At 39.8% G+C, this 18,028-nt stretch overlaps 1 protein-coding gene across 1 annotated transcript in view; it reads right to left on the reverse strand.

Moving 5' to 3' along the window:
* LOC145405467 (irregular chiasm C-roughest protein-like) overlaps nt 1-18,028 on the reverse strand; it is a 146,279-nt gene that overhangs the window by 15,800 nt on the left and 112,451 nt on the right. The window contains exons 11-12 of the mRNA XM_080276817.1: nt 12,295-12,327; nt 10,619-10,654 (exon numbers count right to left, since the gene is read on the reverse strand). Coding sequence (XP_080132943.1) covers nt 10,619-10,654; nt 12,295-12,327 — 69 coding nt within the window. The remainder of the gene's footprint in view (nt 1-10,618; nt 10,655-12,294; nt 12,328-18,028) is intronic.

Consider the following 18,028-nt stretch of genomic DNA (forward strand, 5'->3'; position numbering starts at 1 on the left):
TCTCTCTCTCTCTCTCTCTCTCTCTCTCTTTCTTCTGTTCTAGCTTCCACCACACGATTACAGTATTATATTACGCTTAGGAAGGACGTCTTGTAATAAAAGGGTAAACGAAACGCATATGCACTCATTTCATCCGGCTTCGTAAATGCTCGTGTAAATACCAAGAGATTAGGTAATGAACATTGAGTCCTTCAGCGAATACCATTACTGTTGTTCCCATCAAGAGTTATACCCTTGCTGGCTGAATTAACAAACAAGTAGCCCAGAGCTCTTCACCAGCTGGATATCTGGGCGTTTCATCAAGGGTTATGTGACTGGGTAAATTCATCCTTTCTACGCTGAGCTGCTGCTTAGGTTTAATTCTTGTTAACACCAGGTGAAAGGATTAACTTCTGTATTGCGAAAAGTCTCCCTTAAGCTGGATGTAGTCGCTTGACACACCAGTAATTATACAGGATGTCTACAAAGACCTGTGACATTACAAAAAATTGTTGTTAGTGTCTTAACATACTGAGATACAGTTTTTCACCCTACATAGGGGGGAGGCGGTGGCTCAATCGGTAGAGAGGTGGCTTGCGGTCCTATCGGACCCAGGTTCAAATCCCCGCTGGTGCAGGGAAGAGTTTAAGGATTTGAATTTCATTACGGCAGAGTTTATCGATCTACCAGAAGACCCGCCGACATGTCGTAAAAATACCCCCGCTAATACCAATACACCAGTCCTGTATGAGACAGCCCTAGCATGTACTCAATATGGACGGTGGGTGTTAGCGCCGAAGTGGTGACATGTAGAGGTGTACGATATGTAGGAGGACTACTGGGCCGTGGGAGCAGGCTGAGAAGCCTATGCCCAGAGTCGAGCACGTTAAAAAAAAAAAAAAAATGTATCTCAGTATGCCAAACAGTATTTTCTTTCCATACGGAAGAAGTTGCATGTCTGTATGTTAAGACGTTTACAAGCAATACATTTTTGAGAGTCCAACAAAACGAGACACCCTGTGTATAAAAATCCATCCTTGTAGTAAAAAGGCTAACTCGTCAACTAGTAACATCGCATTATAACGACATAACTACATAACGAACTATTGACAAAATTAACACAAAACAACCCAGGTATCTCCAGCCAGTATATTGCCAATTATGACTGCTTAGCGAAAACAACATATAATGTGAAATCAGTCGTCCACAATAACTAAAACAACATATTGACAAAATGATCAAGTAAACGTCATTAAGTCTTCCGCCAATAATATCACATCGCTCCGCATTAACTATTAAGTGCTTTGATGGCATTACGTCTCTGTTAATCATGAGGCGTCTGACAAGAATAAAACGTTAAAGACGTTATGGAATTGAAGGAATTACTGGAGATTACATTTAATCCCTTCACTACCAGCGTTGTATCCGAAGCTGAATAAAACATCCTTCTGCTTCACAGCTTTTTACATTAACTATTACCAGTGTGCGATGGCTGGCTAAATTATCGGTTAAACTGTGTGTACATTCAGTCGTCCACAGCAACTATTCCACAACTTACTGCCTAAACGAACAACCAATGGGAATCGAGTTGTCCATATGAGCTGCTTTATGATTGGTGGGATGACAGTTCTGGTATGACTCGCTCTCCCATTCGTACTTCAACAGGGTCGTGGAGTATTGTTATCACCTGTAATGGCCTCTCTTAACTGCCACCTAACTACATGGTCGAGAGCCGTAACAAGGCAAACTCGGGACTCAAACTATGCTCCTGTGATTAGTAACTCGGAGCGTAACTGCCGGGGAGTCAGGGGCGGGTTGGTTGGTCACTGTTGGTAGGAGAGACGGAAGGCTTGGTTGGATGCTCACTTATACTCTTGTTTTAACCACTTAAGGTCTGAGAACGTCGGTTATTTTAATTCTTGTTGCCACTTGATCTTATTCAGCGTAGGCCGTTCATAGTTAAAAAGGATGATGATGATGATGATGATGAGGAGGAGGAGGAGGAAGAAAAAGAGGAGGAGGAGGAGGAGGTGTGAGTTAGAAATTCATATTCCTGTAGAGAGGCAAATGGCTAGCTGGTCACTGATTGGAGGTGTATTTTGTGGTAGTAATTTTATCTACCTTTAAACTTTCTTTTAAACGTCACCATATAGTCGGGTTGTATGTTGTTAAATATTTTACTTTATATTAAACTCCTCCGTATTTTGGTTTAGTTATTATACAAACCCTGACACATCGAATTAATTTCCCCTTACTGTAACTTCTGTGTTATATAATGGTGATTTAGGTATCCTTAAACTCCTTTCGATTTTGAGGCTGCTTCTGATAAAAAAATGCCGTCGCTCAGTCATTACTATCGACCTCTCTCTCTCTCTCTCTCTCTCTCTCTCTCTCTCTCTCTCTCTCTCTCTCTCTCTCTCTCTCTCTCTCTCTCACACACACACACACACACACACACACACACACACACACACACACACACACACTTTCTTTAACTCCTGATTGCTTGCTTCCCCACTGAGGCGGGCATGCAGCAATCACCCTTCCACAACTATTTCCACCCCTTTTCTGCCCATATGTCTAGGTAACAGGCATCCTTAGCTTTCCATTCATACAACAGGTAAGCTCTTAATCCTTCCATCCATTGCCCGTCTTTTTTTCATTTTATTCTTGTTTCACCTGACGATTTTGTTTTGGGGAGACATTTTACAGTGGAATATAGTTGTTTTTACCTTAACCTGGCCCAGATTTTCCTTCTTTTGCTACTGATGTCATGTAGTTCAGCGGCAGAAGAGGACAATGCTACCCCTCTACACCCATTCTGTATCATGCCTTTGTGACCAGCATCATATTCTAGTGTTGATTTTTTGTTACACCTCAGCATTCAAGATAAAGAGATGGCAATTTTAGGCCAAGTTAGAATAAAAAGAGTATAGTTGATCATGACAAGAGGTTCTTCACAGTTACGTAAAGCCATCTGAAGGTAACAAGAATAAACAGATCAAATTACGAAAGGTGATTCAGTATTATAAGTAGTAGTTCACAGTCTGCCTATCCCTCTGCCGATGACCTCCAGGCTTTCCAATACAGTTTAAATCCTTTCACTGTCTTGAAGGAGTGGGTGTTTTATTCAGGTTAAAGCCAAATTATATTTACCTTCACGTGAGAGAAATTTGCTCATTCCAAGAGTAAATAAGAGATGGTTTTATATCCTTTGACTGCTACAAATTCCCTGTGTGCGCGCGCGCACACACGCTCGCGCACACACACACACACACACACACACACACACACACACACACACACACACACACACACACACACACACAGTGTGTGTGTGTGTGTGTGTGTGTGTGTGTGTGTGTGTGTGTGTGTGTGTGTGGCTGTTTGTATGTTTTCTGTGTGAGTTGTGTTGATGAGCTGCAACCAAATTATTGAGAATTCTGTAATATCCAAGGTCTCTGCTCTATTGCGCAAGAACACCCACTCCCCCCCAACGCACACACACACACACACCATCGCCATTCCCACCCCACAAACACACACATCAAACAAACGCATACACACGCTTTCATCCTTTACCTCCAACCTTTCACTTCAAATCTCCCGGTGCTACTGGAGGGATTAGTTATTGCCTTTATAAATCTCCCTAGTGCAAAATGTCTTTCCTCAGTTGAATAAAATCCCGTGAGAGTAGTAAATATAAAGCAGAAAATTGCGTCACCGGATTGAAGTCGTTTAGTTATTCAGATCAGCCTGTGTGTGTGTGTGTGTGTGTGTGTGTGTGTGTGTGTGTGTGTGTGTGTGTGTCTCCAATCACGATAAATCCGTCTGGCAGTAAGCGAAATAAAATACAAAGTTCGCATACAGTTGTGAAAAAATTATGTTCTTTATATCCTTAGCGTTTCAGACGACATTACCCCCATCCTGTGTGTAGCTGGGAACGTTAGAGAACCAGAGGATGTACTTTCATTCTTGTGTTGCCTTCCCACCCTTTTTCACCATCTGCCAATGAACCAGTAGCCTACAACAATCAGCACGTCCACATATACAATAAACCACTGCCAAGAACACAAGAAACAAAGTGTAGTATAGTAGCACCATACTTTCACACAGATAAGTACAGAACACAGAAAGGAAAGTGATTATCTCCCACTGTAGGATTGTCAGTTGAACTACAGATAATCTACATAAAATGAATTACCAAGAAGCTTTAACACAGTGATGAAACTTGGAACAGATACAGCAGAACAGATATAACAAATAGCGTAGGTTCCGTCGCTTAACGAATTTTACTACGCAACATATACAGTACAGCGAAGTTGTTAGAAGTACAGTGATACCAACAAATAATTATTCGTTTATTCTACAATTTTGGTAACGAAATACAGTGCAAGTAACAGGTAGGGATAGCTTTTATTTAGAGAAAGTAATGGAAATGAAGTGCTATCAATCAGTAACTATTATTTTACTTTACTGTAGAGTCAGTGAAATTAGTGCTAGGAATTATTTTTTTACATTTAATGCGAAGTCATTGAAAAATTTACAGTGCTACCAACAAATTATGATTATTTTTACAAGTACAGTGCAGTTATTGATATTTTAGTGCCACCAATAAGTTTTTTTTTTTTTTTTTTTTTTTTTTTTTTTTTTTAACATTACATAGCTGCCAAGATTTCTTTTTCTACAGAGAATTTGCAGGAAATACATTACAGCAAACACTTATTTACACAGGCATTCTTACATACATTTTAACGATCAGTATTACCAACCTCTCCTAAACCTGACCGTGCGCCGACCGAGGTAATCTGCAACACAACGAAATGTTAAGAATTTTCCATAGTAATTATATGATTGTGTCACCTATGTTCATTTCCTTTAATATTTGTTTTGGATCTCCGCTTTACCTTCGTTTTAAATTATTAATTATATTTCTTTTTCTTTGACAATTGGTGATGAAAAAGTAAAATTTGTCATTTATTTTTGTGGTTTTGTTATTATTATTACCGTATTAATAATAATAATAATATTATTATTATTATTATTATTATTATTATCATCATCATCGTCATCATCATCATCATCATCATCATTATTTTTGTTATTGAATTACAGGGTGAAGAAAAGTTTATGATTATTATTATTACTCTTATTAGTATTATTATTATTATCATCACATTATTATTGTTACTACTACTACTACAACTACTGTTATTATTACACATTTTGTTGTTACTAGTAGTGCTACAGTGCTAAATGCATAATTAAACGCTGATCAAATTATGGTTTTAATCGAAAGGGTGAAAAGGAAGAGAAAAGCAATAAGCAGAGAGAGAGAGAAAAAGAGAGAGAGAGAGGCGGCAATATAATGTTCGGGTTATTTTGACACCTTGGCAAGATCTTATATTATATGACGCAGGGAGACTTCGAATGGGGACCTGGAAGGTGGATTGGAACGGGGACGTGGAAGGGGACTTGGAAAGGGGACCTGGAATGGGAACCTGGAACGGGACTTTGAATGGAAACCTGAAAGGGGACTTGGAATGGAAACCTGGAAGTGGATTTGGAATGGGGACCTGGAAGGGGACTTGAAATGGGGACCTGGAAGGGGACTTGGACTGAGGACCTGGAAGAGGGTGCTGGACTTGGAATGGGGATCTGCAATAGGGTGCTGGGCTTGGAATGGGGACCTGGAATAGGGTGCTGGACTTGGAATGGGAATTTAGAGAGGGACGTGGACTGGGGACCTGGAGCCTTCTTAAGCGACGAAAATACAGGCCCTCCCTTAACCCATCCAGTACCATAATCCCCTTGTTTGTTTTGGTTTTGCTGCTTTTCAGATTATTTTATCTCGGTAAAGATCCATCGTGGTGAAGGGGTAAGAAATAGTCTCCAGTAACTCCTTCAGTGCGTGACTCTCTCTCTCTCTCTCTCTCTCTCTCTCTCTCTCTCTCTCTTTCTTCTGTTCTAGCTTCCACCACACGATTACAGTATTATATTACGCTTAGGAAGGACGTCTTGTAATAAAAGGGTAAACGAAACGCATATGCACTCATTTCATCCGGCTTCGTAAATGCTCGTGTAAATACCAAGAGATTAGGTAATGAACATTGAGTCCTTCAGCGAATACCATTACTGTTGTTCCCATCAAGAGTTATACCCTTGCTGGCTGAATTAACAAACAAGTAGCCCAGAGCTCTTCACCAGCTGGATATCTGGGCGTTTCATCAAGGGTTATGTGACTGGGTAAATTCATCCTTTCTACGCTGAGCTGCTGCTTAGGTTTAATTCTTGTTAACACCAGGTGAAAGGATTAACTTCTGTATTGCGAAAAGTCTCCCTTAAGCTGGATGTAGTCGCTTGACACACCAGTAATTATACAGGATGTCTACAAAGACCTGTGACATTACAAAAAATTATTGTTAGTGTCTTAACATACTGAGATGCAGTTTTTCACCCTACATAGGGGGAGGCGGTGGCTCAATCGGTAGAGAGGTGGCTTGCGGTCCTATCGGACCCAGGTTCAAATCCCCGCTGGTGCAGGGAAGAGTTTAAGGATTTGAATTTCATTACGGCAGAGTTTATCGATCTACCAGAAGACCCGCCGACATGTCGTAAAAATACCCCCGCTAATACCAATACACCAGTCCTGTATGAGACAGCCCTAGCATGTACTCAATATGGACGGTGGGTGTTAGCGCCGAAGTGGTGACATGTAGAGGTGTACGATATGTAGGAGGACTACTGGGCCGTGGGAGCAGGCTGAGAAGCCTATGCCCAGAGTCGAGCACGTTAAAAAAAAAAAAAAAAAAAAAATGTATCTCAGTATGCCAAGCAGTATTTTCTTTCCGTATGGAAGAAGTTGCATGTCTATGTTAAGACGTTTACAAGCAATACATTTTTGAGAGTCCAACAAAACCATATTAGACACCCTGTGTATAAAAATCCATCCTTGTAGTAAAAAGGCCAACTCGTCAACTAATAACATCGCATTATAACAACATATAACTACATAACGAACTATTGACAAAATTAACAAAAAACAACCCAGGTATCTCCAGCCAGTATATTGCCAATTACGACTGCTTAGCGAAAACAACATATAGTGTGAAATCAGTCGTGCACAATAACTAAAACAACATTTTGACAAAATGATCAAGTAAACATCATTAGGTCTTCCGCCAATAATATCACATCGCTCCGCATTAACTATTAAGTGCTTTGATGGCATTACGTCTCTGTTAATCATGAGGCGTCTGACAAGAATAAAACGTTAAAGACGTTATGGAATTGAAGGAATTACTGGAGATTACATTTAATCCCTTCACTACCAGCGTTGTATCCGAAGCTGAATAAAACATCCTTCTGCTTCACAGCTTTTTACATTAACTATTACCAGTGTGCGATGGCTGGCTAAATTATCGGTTAAACTGTGTGTACATTCAGTCGTCCACAGCAACTATTCCACAACTTACTGCCTAAACGAACAACCAATGGGAATCGAGTTGGCCATATCAGCTGCTTTATGATTGGTGGGATGACAGTTCTGGTATGACTCGCTCTCCCATTCGTACTTCAACAGGGTCGTGGAGTATTGTTATCACCTGTAATGGCCTCTCTTAATTGCCACCTAACTACATGGTCGAGAGCCGTAACAAGGCAAACTCGGGACTCAAACTATGCTCCTGTGATTAGTAACTCGGAGCGTAACTGCCGGGGAGTCTGGGGCGGGTTGGTTGGTCACTGTTGGTAGGAGAGACGGAAGGCTTGGTTGGATGCTCACTTATACTCTTGTTTTAACCACTTGAGGTCTGAGAACGTCGGTTATTTTAATTCTTGTTGCCACTTGATCTTATTCAGCGTAGGCCGTTCATAGTTAAAAAGGATGATGATGATGAGGATGAGGATGAGGAGGAGGAGGAAGAAAAAGAGGAGGAGGAGGAGGAGGAGGTGTGAGTTAGAAATTCATATTCCTGTAGAGAGGCAAATGGCTAGCTGGTCACTGATTGGAGGTGTATTTTGTGGTAGTAATTTTATCTACCTTTAAACTTTCTTTGAAACGTCACCATATAGTCTGGTTGTATGTTGTTAAATATTTTACTTTATATTAAACTCCTCCGTATTTTGGTTTAGTTATTATACAAACCCTGACACATCGAATTAATTTCCCCTTACTGTAACTTCTGTCTTATATAATGGTGATTTAGATATCCTTAAACTCCTTTCGATTTTGAGTTTGCTTCTGATCAAAAAATGCCGTCGCTCAGTCATTACTATCGACGTCTCTCTCTCTCTCTCTCTCTCTCTCTCTCTCTCTCTCTCTCTCTCTCTCTCTCTCTCTCTCTCTCTCTCTCTCTCTCCTACTTTTTCTTTTAACTCCTGATTGCTTCCCCATTGAGGCGTGCATGCAACAATCACCCTTCCACAACTATTTCCACCCCTTTTCTGCCCATTTGTCTAGGTAACAGGCATCCTTAGCTTACCATTCATACAACAGGTAAGCTCTTCATCCCTCCATCCATTGCCCGTCTTTTTTTCATTTTATTCTTGTTTCACCTGACGATTTTATATTTTGGGGAGACATTTCACAGTGGAATATAGTTGTTTTACCTTAACCTGGCCCAGATTTTCGTTCTTTTGCTACTGATGTCATGTAGTTCAGCGGCAGAAGAGGACAATGCTACCCCTCTACACCCATTCTATATCATGTCTTTGTGACCAGCATCATATTCTAGTGTTGATTTTTTGTTACACCTCAGCATTCAAGATACAGAGATGGCAATTTTAGGCCAAGTTAGAATGAAAAGAGTATAGTTGATCATGACAAGAGGTTCTTCACAGTTACGTAAAGCCATCTGAAGGTAACAAGAATAAACAGATCAAATTACGAAAGGTGATTCAGTATTATAAGTAGTAGTTCACAGTCTGCCTATCCCTCTGCCTATGACCTCCAGGCTTTCCAATACAGTTTAAATCCTTTCACTGTCTTGAAGGAGTGGGTGTTTTATTCAGGTTAAAGCCAAATTATATTTACCTTCACGTGAGAGAAATTTGCTCATTCCAAAAGTAAGAGATGGTTTTATATCCTTTGACTGCTACAAATTCCCTGTGCGCGCGCGCACACACACACACACACACACACACACACACACACACACACACACACACACACACACACGTGTGTGTGTGTGTGTGTGTGTGTGTGTGTGTGTGTGGCTGTTTGTATGTTTTCTGTGTGAGCTGTGTTGATGAGCTGTAACCAAATTATTGAGAATTCTGTAATATCCAAGGTCTCTGCTCTATTGCGCAAGAACACCCACTCCCTCACAAAGCACACACACACACACACACACACACCATCGCCATTCCCACCCCACAAACACACACATCAAACACACACATACACACGCTTTCATTCTTTACCTCCAACCTTTCACTTCAAATCTCCCGCTGCTACTGGAGGGATTATTTATTGCCTTTATAAATCTCCCTAGTGCAAAATGTCTTTCCTCAGTTGAATAAAATCCCCTGAGAGTAGTAAATATAAAGCAGAAAATTGCGTCACCGGATTGAAGTCGTTTAGTTATTCAGATCAGCCTGTGTGTGTGTGTGTGTGTGTGTGTGTGTGTGTGTGTGTGTGTGTGTGTGTGTGTGTGTGTGTGTGTCTCCAATCACGATAAATCCGTCTGGCAGTAAGCGAAATAAAATACAAAGTTCGCATATAGTTGTGAAAAAATTATGTTCTTTATATCCTTAGCGTTTCAGACGACATTGCCCCCATCCTGTGTGTAGCTGGGAACATTAGAGAACCAGAGGATTTACTTTCAGTCCTGTGTTACCTTCCCACCCTTTTTCACCGTCTGCTAATGAACCAGTAGCCTACAACAATCAGCACGTCCACATATACAATAAACCACTGCCAAGAACACAAGAAACAAAGTGCAGTGTAGTAGCACCATACTTTCACACAGATAAATAAGTACAGGACACAGAAAGGAAAGTGATTATCTCCCACTGTAGGATTGTCAATTGAACTACAGATAATCTACAGAAAATGTAGATAAATAAATTACCAAGAAGCTTTAACACAGTGATGAAACATGGAACAGATAAAACTGAACAGATATAACAAATAGCGTAGGTTCCGTCGCTTAACGAATTTTACTACGCAACATATACAGTACAGCAAAGTTAGTAGAAGTACAGTGATACCAACAAATAATTATTCGTTTATTCTACAATTTTGGTAACGAAATACAGTGCAAGCAACAGGTAGGGATAGCTTTTATTTAGAGAAAGTAATGGAAATAAAGTGCTACCAATCAGTAACTATTATCTTACTTTACAGCAGAGTCAGTGAAATTAGTGCTAGGAATTATTTTTTTAAATTTAATGCGAAGTCATTGAAAAATTTACAGTGCTACCAACAAATTATGATTATTTTTACAAGTACAGTGCAGTTATTGATATTTTAGTGCCACCAAGAATTTTTTTTTTTTTTTTTTTTTTTTTTTTTTTTTTAACATTACATAGCTGCCAAGATTTCTTTTTCTACAGAGAATTTGCAGGAAATACATTACAGCAAACACTTATTTACACAGGCATTCTTACATACATTTTAACGATCAGTATTACCAACCTCTCCTAAACCTGACCGTGCGCCGACCGAGGTAATCTGCAACACAACGAAATGTTAAGAATTTTCCATAGTAATTATATGATTGTGTCACCTATGTTCATTTCCTTTAATATTTGTTTTGGATCTCCGCTTTACCTTCGTTTTAAATTATTAATTATATTTCTTTTTCTTTGACAATTGGTGATGAAAAAGTAAAATTTGTCATTTATTTTTGTGGTTTTGTTATTATTATTACCGTATTAATAATAATAATAATAATAATAATATTATTATTATTATTATTATTATTATTATTATTATTATTATCATCATCGTCATCATCATCATCATCATCATCATTATTTTTGTTATTGAATTACAGGGTGAAGAAAAGGTTATGATTATTATTATTACTCTTATTATTATTATTATTATTATTATTATCACATTATTATTGTTACTACTACTACTACTGTTATTATTACACATTTTGTTGTTACTAGTAGTGCTACAGTGCTAAATGCATAATTAAACGCTGATCAAATTATGGTTTTAATCGAAAGGGTGAAAAGGAAGAGAAAAGCAATAAGCAGAGAGAGAGAGAAAAAGAGAGAGAGAGAGGCGGCAATATAATGTTCGGGTTATTTTGACACCTTGGCAAGATCTTATATTATATGACGCAGGGAGACTTCGAATGGGGACCTGGAAGGTGGATTGGAACGGGGACGTGGAAGGGGACTTGGAAAGGGGACCTGGAATGGGAACCTGGAACGGGACTTTGAATGGAAACCTGAAAGGGGACTTGGAATGGAAACCTGGAAGTGGATTTGGAATGGGGACCTGGAAGGGGACTTGAAATGGGGACCTGGAAGGGGACTTGGACTGAGGACCTGGAATAGGGTGCTGGACTTGGAATGGGGATCTGCAATAGGGTGCTGGGCTTGGAATGGGGACCTGGAATAGGGTGCTGGACTTGGAATGGGAATTTAGAGAGGGACGTGGACTGGGGACCTGGAGTTGTGCATGCAAGAGAGTCAATAAATCTGGCCTGGAGAGGATTTAAAATAGGATCTGGAATGGAGCCTTAAGGAATTTGAAGGAAATCTTTAGTGAGGACTTGGGGTGGGACCTGGAGAAAGAATCCTGGCTGGGATTTTAACTGAGACTTGGTTTGGGGTCTTGGAGGTGGACCTTGAATATGATAAGACATTTGGAAGGAGGTCTGGAGTGGGAAACTGGAGATGTATCTGAAATGGTAATCTTAAGGGAACTTGGAATTGGGAGGAACTATGGAATGGAGACTTGGACAGGAAATTTGGACTGGAGACCTGGACAGGAAATTTGGAATGGGTCATGGAATTTAGGACAGAGTAGTGATAGTGAGGACATAAGGCAAATAGGGAAGTTAGTACTGTAGCAAGATCGAAAAGAAGATAGGAATACAGCAAAACAAAAGCTAAAAATGCTAACAAAACATATTACTAAATCAGGTGCTTGTTAATAGAAATATAACTAAGTAAATTACATGGGAAAGTGAACCACTCGACTGAATTGCATTATTGCCAAGTCTTACAGAAAAATAATAACTATGTGATTTCCATAGAAAATGTAAACCACGTGACAATTACATCACTGGATTAAGCGTAAGCACTAATATAACCACGTGACATGTAAACAGTGCAAACCACGTGACTCACCGTAAACACTGCCACGTAGGCGACGCGTCCCGGCTGAGTACAGGTAAAACAAAGAAAATAGTATTAAATAACAAAGAATCAAGTTAATGAATTACCTAAATAGGCACGTAACACAAAGGCAAATAAATAAATAATCAAATGAACAAATGCAAATAGGAGCGATGAGAGTATCAGTAAAAAAACATGAACAGAAAAAGAAGAAACTACCAAATGAAAACAGGTATTTTAATATAAATAACCAACCAAACGAAGACAACTAAACAAAGGAACTAATAAAAACAGTTCAGAAATCAATGATTAATGCAAATATGAAAAGGAATAACAACAAAAAACCTGAATATAAAATGAGCAGTAACTAAATAAATGAATTCATATGAATATATTAATTTAAAAAAAAAACATTTCTTAAAAGACGAAAAAATGTATTTATAAGCAAAAAAAAAAAAAAATAATAATTGCATATTCAAAAAAGCATCCATCATCTGGCAACACAACACCAACTCTCACACGTTGCCGTTTTTAATCAAAATTCTTTATTTTTCCAACACCTTACTCTGTTTTCCAGACTCGGGCCGTATTATTAATCCCAGGTATCGCAATATCGGAACGTTTTAGAAATATAGGAACAAAAACATCATGTAATTACTTCCAGATGGCAATAATGATGGTTGCCAGGGGTCGGTAGTGGTGGAGAGAGAGAGAGAGAGAGAGAGAGAGAGAGAGAGAGAGAACAGACCAGACCAGAGTAGGGATTAAACTTACAAATTTGTCGGTCAGACAACTAAAAGGCCTGAGTATGGAAGCTGGGAGGGGGACCTATCTACTGTGGCAGGTCGATGAGACAAGCTGATGATGATGATGATGATGATGGGGACGATGTGTGTGTGTGTGTGTGTGTTGGCTTTGTTTCCATGGTTATTTGTCCTTTATTTGGTCTCTTTTATCTAATATTTTTCCCATATACTGCATTATGTACCTTGTTTGTTTCTCCCTCCCCTCTTCTTTTTTTCACCCTTCTTCCACATGTATCAGTTTTTTTCTTCCGGTTTCCAGTGTTTCGTCCATTCCTTCGCCTTTACTTTCCTTCCTTCCGTTTTTTATCAGTCGTTTTACTTCCTTCGGTCATAAATACGAATACCAACCGTCTTACTTCTTCCTTCCTTGTTTTTACTCTGGTCTCGCGTTTCTTCAAATATCCTGCTCTTATTCTCTCCTCACTGCTCTACCTCCCTTCCTCCCTCGCTCTTTCATACCGTCACTTCACTGTTTTCTCCCTCTTTTTCCCCTCTTCCACTCATCTTTCCCTCCCTTCTTAAATCTCTCCCTCCATACATTTTTTTTTTTTTTTATCTTTTGCATCTTGCCTTCCTTCCTTCTTTCCCTCTGTTATTTTTAATTTTCGTCCTTCTTCACAAACCTCATGTATTGATTTCTTATCCTCTCCATCTCCCCCTTTCGTTCTTCTTCCTTTCCGTTCCTCTTTTCCTCGTTCCTTTCTTCTTTCTCTTTTTACCTCCCTCCCTCCTTACCTTCAATAACATCAACGTAATATCCTGTAGGAGGAAAACACCAAGGCATATTGTTTGAAAAATGAGAGAGAGAGAGAGAGAGAGAGAGAGAGAGAGGGGGGGGGGGATATACGACTAAGTGAGACATGGGACAGGAGGAAAGGACGAGCAGGAGAGGCGGATATGAGATATAAGACACACACACACACACACACACACACACACACACACACACACACACACACACACACACACACACACACACACACACACACACACACACACACACACACACACACACGTACTGATAAGGCAAATGTTTTCATCCTCATCTGAAGGAAGGTTCTCTCCCAAGCTAAATAATACGTGTGGCAGTGACAAAAAAGGGAAAAAAAAAAAATCGAAAAGAAAGAAAAAAACTTGCCATGGCACAGAATTGGGTCTCGAAACAGTTTTTAACCCTTTTAAATCGATTACTTTTTTTTATTCATTTATTCATAATGTGTCCAGACGAATTTACCCAACTTTGAAGAGCCACTTAGTAAAGACGACAGTAACGAAGGCTGTGTCAAACTCATCCAATTTTAAGCTTGAACCCGAAGCTTTATATGAATGAAACAAAAAGAGTCCCCCTTCGAATTAATGGGATCAGTGGGGACAGCTTCTTACCCTTTTTCTGTAAGGAATCTCTTAGGCTGAATAGAATAGTCTGACGATAGTAATAATAAACAGACCATCCTACCAAATGGGGTAATAAGATACTGTTTTAACCCCTTAGTTATGAGTGATATGTCAGTGTTAAATTAAATGTTTTGATGGTAATACGAACATCATAAAATTACATTAAAAAAATACTCAGTTAGCACCACCACGCTGCGCTCTGTGACCTTCATCCTTGACTGGCATACATCAAAATCAAATCACTTAATTCCAAACAAACGCAGTATTTGAACCAATATTGTTCCAAATAGAATTATGCGTTCGCGAGATATGTTGCTGTCATTCATCCATCCATCCATCCATCCAACCATCGATCCATCCATACATACATAAACACACGTAGATTTGCATAGATATAGCTCGGTCAGTATGTCTATCTGGCAAAAAGAACACTGAAGTAAAGGAATCATAGCACTGAAGGGTACAATACTCTCAAACGTTTTCTATCGTCTTCACACTTTCTCACTTTCTCACTTCCTCACTCTCAGATCCTTTCGTCTCACACTCCTGCATAAACTCACACCCACCCTTCAACTCTTTCAAATATTTTAAAGTCTTTTTCTGAGTCGTCTTTCCATCTTACTGATTTACACAAACACTCACACCGCTCCCTGCCTCTCACCTCATCTCTCTCTCTCTCTCTCTCTCTCTCTCTCTCTCTCTCTCTCTCTCTCTCTCTCTCTCTCTCTTTCTCTGCGCGTGCGTGTGTGTGTGTGTGTGTGTGTTTAATAACATCCGAGAGAGAGAGAGAGAGAGAGAGAGAGAGAGAGAGAGAGAGAGAGAGAGAGAGAGAGCATAATGGAAAGTATATAGAAATAGGCGAGTTTGTATTGAAGTCGAGGATACTATGTTTGAACAGGTATTAGCAGGAGAGAGAGAGAGAGAGAGAGAGAGAGAGATTAAATGTTCAAAAAATCCAAAGAACCGTGCGATATAGCTAGGTAGACAAATAAAGTTAGTCGACACTGGATAAAGGAAAAAACCTGATAAGTGAATTACATATAGAGAAATTAGAAAGAACTCAGCGCATACCTCCGCCAATGCCATTACAAGATGCGGATCCACCCCCAAATTTAATCAATTCTTTCTTTGCCCGTGGTCCACCATTCCACAAAATTTCATTGAAATTCATTGAGAACTTTTGGAGATATCGTCTGGACAGACAGACAGACAGACATAGGTGAATAAATAACCCCCTCCAACTTCGTTGGCGGAGGTAATAAGCTGATAAATATTACTTAAAGAACCTTGATAACAGTCTATAAGAAGCTCTGACAGGTAAGGAGTCAAAAAGATATATCTGGAGTCATGCATAATCAAAGTAATACAGGCAAATAATCAGCTCTAAGATACACGTAGATATGCAGGCACGTAATTACGAGTATGTTTCCCTGATTTGGACAAGCAACCGTGAGATAGCTACACAGACACTTATGTATACATGAGAGATATAGAGATACACATGTACCCCTGAGTTGGATAAGCAGGCGAGGTAGATGCAGTGATAGATAAACTGGTCGAAGTGGTGGATAAAATAGGGATAGTGGACCTAAGTAGATGAACAGCCGTGAGATGAATAAACTGAGAAGAAAGGGTGGGTAAAGAGGTTGGAAACTGATAGCCTAATACACATATAGATATATCATACCAAAGAGAGATATATAGCATGTAGATAAGCGGTCTTCAAATAGATAATTGGATAGAGAAGTAGACAGATAAGCAGCCCAGAAATACATCAAAAGTTAGACAGAGAAGATATAGAAGTAATGCCAGATACTTAAACAGATATTATGAAACTACCCTAAGATAGATAAACCGATAGATAATAAGAGATAAGAAAAGACCCAAGATAGATAACGCGATATAAAACGACATAAGAAAAAACCTAAGATAGATAAAACATAGATAACGAGAGATAAAGCAAAAGATAAGGAGATAAATAAGGAGTCTGGTCCCCTTAGACAAACAAGAGAAGGAAGCAATATGGATTATAACTCAGCTGGGCAGTTTGGCGCACGTGTGGTGGTCGGTATATCATCAGGCCACACTATCTTACACACCCCACACCACCTCCCCTACACTTACACCTCTCAATACCACACCACATAATATTACACTATGTTTGACTGGGTTAGGGTAGGTTAGGATGGGTGTATCATCAGCCCACACCGTCTTACACACCCCACACCGCCAACCCTACACTTACACCTCTCAATACCACACCACATAATAATACACTTTGTTTGGTTAGGTTAGGCTAGGTTATGTTTTATTATCAGCGCACACTGTCTTACACACCCCACACCACCAGCCCTACACTTACACCTCTCAGTACTACACTACATATTACACTGTTTGGGTAGAATAGGTTGGATTAGGTTAGGTTAGGTTGGGTTGGATTGGAATGGGATGCGATGAGAATGACTGGGTTGCTTTTGATCTGGTTTGATTAGGTTAGGTTTGGGTAGGTGACACTGAATTATACACCCACCCAGTACCTCCCCACCGATACTTATACCCGTCAACACCACACCACGTTAGATTTAGTTAGGTGTGATTAGGTCAAATTTCATCAGATTAGGTCAGTAGTACAGTCACCCCACCCCATCTCTTTTCAAGCCAGTAAAACCCTGACTCTTTCTCAGAGCCTCTTCTTGTCCTTCAGACGACTGCAAACGATGTAATGTTTTACTTCCATATAGGGTTCAGTGGAATCACAGATGACACGTGCCTCGCTCGTAGAAAAGACCCACACAGCATAATACACATAATGAAGCATTGCCCAGCACGTGCCACACTAAGATGCAGATACTGCATCAACAGCGTAAAGAACCTATGGGACGACCCCACTGGACCAGTTGTTTTCCTGCCTTTGACGGGTCTGCTCGGCCAGGCCGACGGGGTTAAGCAACAACAGCAGCATCAACTCCGGCTAACGTCAGACGATTCTAATTTCCGCAGGGAAAATTTGTTACGCACATGGACCAATCTTGATTAACCGTCTACCATTGGATAAGGAGATCCAGGTGTATGTTGCACTCTGGCTAACGCCGTGCTGTTTTATTTGTCATAGGGAAACTTACCGTCCTCCAAGTGTATATCAGCGGACTAACAATTCCCCATCAAAACAAAGCAAAACAAAATATCGATCTATCTTATACCCAGGAAAGCAGCCTCTTTGAATTTTTACCCTAATGTAAACCAACGGATTTTAGTGCTCCATGAAAATTAAAGGAACCCACAAAAAGCCCATTAACCTCCCCCCCACTTTTTTTTTTTTTTTTTGACTCAAGCCTCTTAAAGTTTGCGAACCAGCCAAATCTCCAGCTACAACTGATCAAACCTCCCATTTTAAACCTGAAAGCCTCTGTTCAAACTTCATGCAGCCTCAGAAAACCTATTTAAAACCCATTACCCCTCCACTATTTAAAGCTCAGAGGCTCTTTAAAAACCCGAGAAGCTCTTTTTAAAGCCTCAAAGCCCCGCCAAGCCTCCATTTCAAAGCA

Source organism: Coenobita brevimanus, chromosome 67 (genome assembly GCF_032717465.1).
Source record: "Coenobita brevimanus isolate Jiangsu-jjx chromosome 67, ASM3271746v2, whole genome shotgun sequence".
Classification (NCBI taxonomy): domain Eukaryota; kingdom Metazoa; phylum Arthropoda; class Malacostraca; order Decapoda; family Coenobitidae; genus Coenobita; species Coenobita brevimanus.